Source organism: Trichinella spiralis (assembly GCF_000181795.1).
Source record: "Trichinella spiralis strain ISS 195 chromosome Unknown Scfld6, whole genome shotgun sequence".
NCBI lineage: Eukaryota > Metazoa > Nematoda > Enoplea > Trichinellida > Trichinellidae > Trichinella > Trichinella spiralis.
Genome location: NW_003526945.1, coordinates 5,873,700 through 5,881,311, shown reverse-complemented (window position 1 = coordinate 5,881,311; position 7,612 = coordinate 5,873,700). Strand labels below are relative to the sequence as shown.

The 7,612-nt window shown below is 32.7% G+C and overlaps 3 protein-coding genes across 3 annotated transcripts; 2 read left to right on the top strand and 1 right to left on the bottom strand.

Moving 5' to 3' along the window:
- Positions 1 to 1,177: 1,177 nt before the first annotated feature.
- Positions 1,178 to 1,887, top strand: Tsp_09707 (hypothetical protein). Its single transcript, XM_003374318.1, has 3 exons — positions 1,178 to 1,242; positions 1,454 to 1,688; positions 1,762 to 1,887. The coding sequence occupies exons 1-3, from the start codon at positions 1,178 to 1,180 to the stop codon at positions 1,885 to 1,887; spliced, it is 426 nt and encodes a 141-aa protein (XP_003374366.1).
- A 1,063-nt stretch (positions 1,888 to 2,950) lies between these two features.
- Tsp_09708 (hypothetical protein) lies at positions 2,951 to 3,492 on the top strand. Its single transcript, XM_003374317.1, has 2 exons — positions 2,951 to 3,146; positions 3,356 to 3,492. Exons 1-2 carry the CDS (start codon positions 2,951 to 2,953, stop codon positions 3,490 to 3,492), a joined length of 333 nt encoding a protein of 110 aa, XP_003374365.1.
- A 3,536-nt stretch (positions 3,493 to 7,028) lies between these two features.
- Positions 7,029 to 7,208, bottom strand: Tsp_09709 (conserved hypothetical protein; the record flags this gene model as incomplete). Its single annotated transcript, XM_003374316.1, has 1 exon — positions 7,029 to 7,208. A coding segment is annotated over one exon (180 nt), but the record flags the coding sequence as incomplete, so codon positions are not given.
- Between the last annotated feature and the right edge of the window lie 404 nt (positions 7,209 to 7,612).

Here is a 7,612-nt window from a genome sequence, read left to right as displayed (position 1 = left end):
AAATATTATGCAGGTCACGCATAAGCTCAAAAACAAACAGATTAAACTGCAAATTCAAATTGAAACTGCACCACGCCTTTGTTCGAAAAGATAAGATTCTTCTATATCTATTAACACACCTTACTCAGTAGTAAAGCAGAAATAAATGGAGCAAATATCATTCTAGGCTTCTGTTAGTCAACAAAGTCAATTTAACTGGTGCACTGCTAATATGAAGTTAATTTTCAAACGGCCCAATTTGCATAAAAGACAGACACTACGCAGGCAGTCGTATAAGCCGACTTACGTAAGTTGGATATGCTACTCAAAGATGAATTAAAATGTAATCCGAACATAATATAAACAATGAGTGTGCACACTGGTTGCGCCATCTGACAAGCAAAATTAACTAGATGAAAATTTCGATTTATCTAATGTCTATCTACATGGTGTAAAATTTTGAAAACAATATAAAGTGATAATAAAATTAAATTGAAAACGATTTCCGTATGAAAACGGTATTTTTCTGTCATGCATAATAAATAACACTATACGCTTAGTGATATTCGACCTGCTAAGAAAAGAATGAAATTAAATGCTATAGGCAAGTATAAAGTGTAAATTGAAAATTTTACCATCTTCTCCAGTTAAATCTGGACGATTACGCAAAATAACGAATTGAAATAAGGATTTGTTCAAGACCTTCAACGTTCAACTATATGTAATTAAGAATTCTGCTTTAAAAGTATTTCAAGTTTTACGCATCTTTAAATTGAAAATTGCCTAAATACTTAAATATGCATGAATTCATAGGAAAACATCAGGAAAGTAAGTTTCAGTACTAAAGTTTCACCTGAATGTAGCATTCTGCACTTGCACCTTGGTTACGCACCGCCACCGTTTATCGAACAGCATTGTAATAAAATAATAACTATGGATACAACATTTGCATTTCTCTCATTTGCTTATTACTTAGTAACCTTCTTATCTTTAATTTGGCAATATAAATAATGTATATTACTGTATTTCGAATTATCAATTATCTTTCCACGATTTTATTTTAGAAGTATACTTTAACTTCATATTAAAAGATGCTTTTACTTTTCCTCATTTTATCGACTTCATTTCTTTTTTATGCTCAGTATTCTGTGTTCATGCAAGATAATACTATCTGCTGGAATGACGTCATTAATGTAAAATGAGACTTGTATTTACTTCATTGGCAACATTGAAGCTTTGGTGCTGCCAAGCTGCCTATCATCAGTTAAATTAATACTTGCAGTTTTTCATATACTTTTAATTTATTGCTTTGTGATTCATGCCTGAATTCCAGATGTATTTTAATGTCGTTTGTGATTTTTGGCTTTCGTGCTTGCTTGCGCACCATGAGATGTCTGATGATTTTCTGACAATCTTCACATTCTCGTGTCAGCCCAACAAAAAGGTGAACCTGTTAACAGATACAATTTTCCAGCAGCAGCCACAAATGCATTTCTTTTCCACGGCTTCCCTATTTTGCACCTATTTTCCCAAAAACTCTGCCTACGTTATCATACGCAAATTCTTGTGTCCCACATCGCAAGGGCTGCCATTATGTCGCGTTTTTTTGTCTAGCTTGCCTGTCTGTTTTCTATATAAATCCTACACTGACACTAAAAACCTCTTTTCCACCTTCCCCTCCTCGAACCTCCATTTCAGCTGCCAACTCCGTTACTGATCCACCACCCTACTTTCTTCTCCCTCATAACCTCAGTCAGTCGATTTTTTATAAAATTGATGCAGGAAATGTTGCTCTTAGCTGCTTTCTTCGATTTCCTGATTCTTACGCAATCAACTCATAAGAATCTGAATGCGCTGGAAATTGCACGATCAGTAGTATTAACCAATGTTGAGGATGCCGCAAGATAGAATGTCTTGTCTTGTGAAATCTAATGCGGTCGAATTACTATTTACCAGCAGAAAATTAATTATGGAGTAGAAATGAAACCGAAAATGCATTATAGTTTTGTAAAAAGAAATTATGTTCTTTCATTTAATGTAAAATATACAGAGGCGTTTAATTTATAAAGAGGGGCAGATGTAGTGTACAAAAAAATTTATCATGTACATGTATTATTATACATGACAGGCAGTCGAGGAACAGAACGTGCCGTTTTCTCATTTAAATAAAATTGGAATCTCAAATACGTGTTAGAATAACTTTAAAATTAATAATTTTAATTGTATTTTAAATGAACGACACGTTTCAATTCCGTTTGAAACTGAACTTTTCTATTAGAAGATCAAGATCAATCGAAAAGACAGAATGAACGAACACATTACTTTAAGTCCGTTCAGTTGTTCGTTCTTCTGTCATCGTAGTCCGGAAATAGCTTTTTAGATATTTCACTGCAGTAAAGCTTCATTCTGCGCTGGCTCTGTCGATTGGGTGAGTGACGAAAATCTGTAGGAGTAAGGATACCATCGGGTAATTATCGCTTGCACGCAATGCAAGAGCATCAGGCGAATTAGCTGGATAATGTTAAAGATGTACGTTTTCCCACTTTCTTTTCAGCGTATAATTTCACACTTGAGTAGCACGCTTTGGTCGTCGATATATCTTTATTAGGCGACCATCAAATTTTCTAATGGGCTTAAATCATACTGATCAAAATCGAGGTATAAGGGCCCTTATTCGCATGGTATTATTGCGGTGTTGAAGAACTTTGCCTACCATTATATGCTTTGTGTGATGTTATACCATTATTTATTTGCAAGGGAGTAGTCACTTTAAATTTTTCTCCTTGAATGTTATGCATTAGAATAACTTTTCTAAATTTGAAAGTGACTTAAATACAGGTAAAATAATGTTTTCTACTTACATATTGTCTTTCTTCCTCTGTTAGAATTATGTATATTTCCTTTCCAACACTTCCTACTCTGGAAAAATAATTAGGAATTAGAAATTTAAAAACAAATCGAATGAATTTTAATGTTATTATCATGCACTGCTATTCGGCTTCAATTACTTTCAATAACATGGCTACTGCGTATTTGTTTACCTGATAATATTTATGCAAATGACATAACAGATAACTGCATAATTATTGTATCACTTACTTGCGTTCAACATGCAAATGAATTTAAGCATGTACGAAATGGTGAATGGTTGTCTTATGCAGGTTCCAGTAATGGCTATATTGATGTGGCACTTGTGTGTCTGAAGCATCCATAAGAAACAAAAGTAATATAGGAATAGGAATAGGAATAGGAATAGGAATAGGAATATATCAATGTTAGTAATAATAGTGGAAAAACCAAATTTATTAGTCATATTGCGTAAATCAAGTATAGAATATCTGCACATTGTCAAATATCATTTACTTGTTAATTATAGACGATATGCAAGAGTGTGATTACATTTGCGCACCTCTTGTGGCGACCAACCAAGTAACCGATCACAAACGTGGCATTCTGCAATATTGTATGATAGTAAGTTCGGTTTGGGAAAACAACCTAATTCTTGATGAGTAAGAGCGTAATAGCATAAATTAAAAGTGATCTTTTATTAATTTGTTTGCTAAAATGAAAGCTCTTTTGCTTAAAGACATGTAAGGTGATGAACAATGCAAATAGTATGAAAATTCATTTCATCAAGTTCATTTAGCATATTAAAATATACAATTAGTTGTGAAAAAAATTGAAATTATTATTCTTGATACTGACTGCACGCCATGCAAAATATTTCACATTACCATCAAATATTTAGGCGGGAAATAACTTTATAAGAAAAGAGGAAGAACTAGTTAAGGAATAGACAATGCAATTTTATTACATACATTCTCTAAAGGATCTTTAAAAGGAATTCCATTTTTCATTCTCATTACTGGAAATTATCAATCCAAGCATAGAATGAATGTCAGTAACAGAAAATAGAAAGCCGCTAGTTTTCAGCTGGCCTATTGTTGAAGTCCTACAATCATAACATATGAAACATAACTTATGTTTGAGTCTTAGATGATTTAAGTGATTACAATTGAAAACGCTGCTTGACTCATGGCCATATCACACTAATATTATGAATTGATAACCACAGAGTGTACATTCTGAAGAGTTGTACAAAAGTAAGTGTACAATATCAAATAGCATATCACATTGACTGAGGTGAGTAAGAGCGTAATAGCCTAATAGTAATGGATAACCTGAGGCAAGAAAGATCTTGACAGTTTCTCATATGCATATCATTTAGTGTAAGACTCTTCTCACGGCATTGATAAAACTTCAATTTCTGCAATGCAATTCACTTCAATGGCACTGCGATCAATTCTGAAGCAACAAGTTTGAAAACCGCTGGAATTTTACAGAAAGGAAAGAAGCCTGCATTTCCAAGATAAAAAAAATGTTGAACAAAAGTATCAAGTTTCAGAAAATACCATGTTTTAATGTGAAAAATGATTAACTAACATAACATCCTCCATCAAAGTTAAAACTCAAAAAAATGTCAAAACCTATAAATGGGCCAACGCTACAGGCCATTTATTCTGAAACTACTGGATAACCATTGCTTAAATATTGCACGGTACGCTAAGATAAAATAAATTTCATGAAGTGAAAAAATTGAAGTTTGACAATACAAAAGAAGCATCAGTTATGCTAGAGTTTCAGTTATGACAATACCGGTATTTTGGATAAACTGTTGGACAAAATGTGGGATAATGGATTGGGCTGTGGCAGGGTTCACCAATTATTCAGTAACTTTCTCATAGATTGCATAGTACATTCATCTTGCACTATATTGTTCGCACTCCATTCGTGATTAACAGGTTGTTGGATGTGAATCATATATGAACAGAACAGAAGCCAAGGAATGAAAGACCACTTACTTTGAAATTCAAGATGGTATTGAGAAGAAGAGCTTTGCGCGCTTCTTGACTGCTGCTCTACACCCTGAAAAACTGAATGATGATGATTAATTATTCCATTCTTCAAATTTGTTCAGGGTCAAGTGGAAAAAATTTGAATATGACATCGCACTAGGTGAAATCAAATCACGACACGATTAGTCCTAATAGCGCAATGACATCAATCATAATCGAAACTTTAACTAATTATAAAAGTTATTAGGTTTGTATTCTACAAATCAACGATTTTCCAAATATGGGGTGCATTACCATTAAATTACTTTATATGGACACAAATAATCATTTACCATTTTTAATGAAAAAACTTTTAGTTATGACGTGGAACTGTGTATATTTGTTTTTAGACTTTGCAAATGATGCTTTTAAAAAGCTTTTGCGTTTTACATTTCACTGTTAACAAAAGATTATCTTATTGCTTAATTTTATTCTTGTAAGTTTGCTTTTGTATTTTATGTCTTCTCATCTATGCTGATCAACAGACTGTTTTCACAGAAACTTTTCTGCTATTCGATACAAGCGTTTCAGAACTAAGCAAATGTATTGTATGGAAATTTCCATTTTACAACAACAAGCAAATCTGAACTTTATTACAATTTATATCATGAGCAAGATGGGCAATACAACAATAACGTATAAATATGGAAAAAGACCATTTCTGAAATTTGTATACACCGTGCCGCGGCAACCAACTAATCGTTATATTGAAAACATGGATTGCCTGTAATACTGCAATAATAATATGCTACAATAAGCCATTGTTTGTATGTTTATTTACAACCCATATTTGTCATTATGATTTGTGCACTTGAGCGTGTGGCATCTCCCTTTGTGTATTGGCTTATGTCGGTTCTTTGAGAAACAAACTGAAATTCATTATTATTTATTCTCATCATTCCAAAACACATCTCAAACCTTCGACACGAAAATTAATACAAGCGAAGGATAAGCACTGAGGAGTGAAATAAATGAAAAATAGAATTGGCGGTCTCGTTCTTTACAAATTATATATCTTGATTATCCAATTGCATTATTCTACAAAAATACAGAAGTAACAAATGAACGGCCTGAAATAGAGATAACTGAACAAAGAGATGTTAAATAAACGTGTTTATCTAAGTCATTTTTTGTTTTCATAATTTGACATGTAATGACTTTTTACGATGGTAAAAGAGCAAAAAAAAATAATTTTCTTTGCTTTCAGTTTTGTTTGGTACAATCAACAGAATTTCGATATGCAACAGATATTTTTTGATCTGGAATGTTGAACTATAATAATACATGAATTGCAACTTGAATGTGTAGTCGGTTTACTTTAGATATTGAAAGAGAAATTTAATACAATTTACACAAAATGTATTACCACAAATTTTTATTTTAAACAAAATTCCAGATTTTATTTTTTATTTAAATAAAACATAAGAAGAAAAACAATAACTCTTGTGAACAGGAGCGAAAGAAAGATTGGAAAGATTAAATTCTTTTCCCAACTACAAACATTTTCAGAGAACAGGCAGGTATAATCAGAAAAGTATTTCGATGCTAACATTCAGCAATCACCACTCCTAGTTTTAGCTGAAAGCTGCAGCTGTAGACAATTTACCAATTTTAGACTTTCCATTTGTATTTGAATAGCCTTCAACTAGCCTTCATCAGAGCAATATCTGACAAATAGAAAAGAACCTTAGCCATAAATCTTATTTAATTGTTAGCTGAGAAGGTAATGTATATGACAAGTGAAAGCAAATGTTGGCTGACATTTATTTTGAACATTATTTTTAAACTCGGATGGATAAATAAAAGTCAAGCACTTCGAAAGCAGAAAGAAAGCGATGAACAGCACCAGCGAAGCAGAAAAGCGCTTAAAGGTACTTCAAATTCACTCTGCAGTGGACATCGCATTGTTTGATGTCAGCATTTGTGTGTGATTAATAATCTCCTGTCAACATTAACAAAAGGCATTGGTGCCACAGAAATATCAATCGAAATTGAGCTTCAATTGTAGATAAAATGAAAAATGAAAACTAAATGTTGTTTCAAAATGATTATTTAAAATGGAATTTAAACCGTCAAATTTATTTTCCTTTTCGGTCTTGCGTTTGAGTTCAGTGCTTAGCATTCGAGGCTTATTAGCTGATGAGCGAAACAAGATCAGACATCATCATCCGAAATTTGCCTGCTGAAATTCTCATGGATACGACTTTCTGGACTGGATGGCAATGAAGAGAAAAGGACGCAGAAATGGATTCCGTTATTACCAATAGTGGAGTAAGCGAGAAGTACACTATGAAGCAGGAAGTAAAATGCTGCTGGGCATAAAGCTTGACGCAGCTAACTGAGCTAAACAAATCAAACGGAACGGTGCATAAGCTAATTAAAAGAAAATTCAACACTGCGAATGCTATTTTATTATGTGAACAATGAAATGTAAAACTGAAGAATCATTAATGTTATTGACTAAGAAAACCACTTATTTAAAGCCACATTCAAATATTGCAAGACATCTTGTTAAATGCTCTTCTTAACAACATACACAAACAATATGCAAATGTAAAGAAGTTAAACATTAGTTTTAAGCATATTAACTTTGTTATTGTTATAATCCCTTTAACGCAGTAAAAGATAGCTAACACCACATCTTAAAAAGCTAAAAGCTAAAAGAGTGAATTTTCTTAACAGCATAGAATTCAATGATATGATTAGTTTTCGAAAGAATCAATCGTACAGTCAATTAT

Coding starts and splice junctions, on each gene's coding strand:
- Tsp_09707 (XM_003374318.1), top strand. CDS start 1,178: ATGAGACTTGTATTTACTTCATTGGCAACATTGAAGCTTTGGTGCTGC. Junction 1,243..1,453: donor TGCCAAGCTGCCTATCATCA/GTTAAATTAATA, acceptor ACAATTTTCCAG/CAGCAGCCACAAATGCATTT. Junction 1,689..1,761: donor CCATTTCAGCTGCCAACTCC/GTTACTGATCCA, acceptor AAATTGATGCAG/GAAATGTTGCTCTTAGCTGC.
- Tsp_09708 (XM_003374317.1), top strand. CDS start 2,951: ATGTTATTATCATGCACTGCTATTCGGCTTCAATTACTTTCAATAACA. Junction 3,147..3,355: donor GTTGTCTTATGCAGGTTCCA/GTAATGGCTATA, acceptor TGTTAATTATAG/ACGATATGCAAGAGTGTGAT.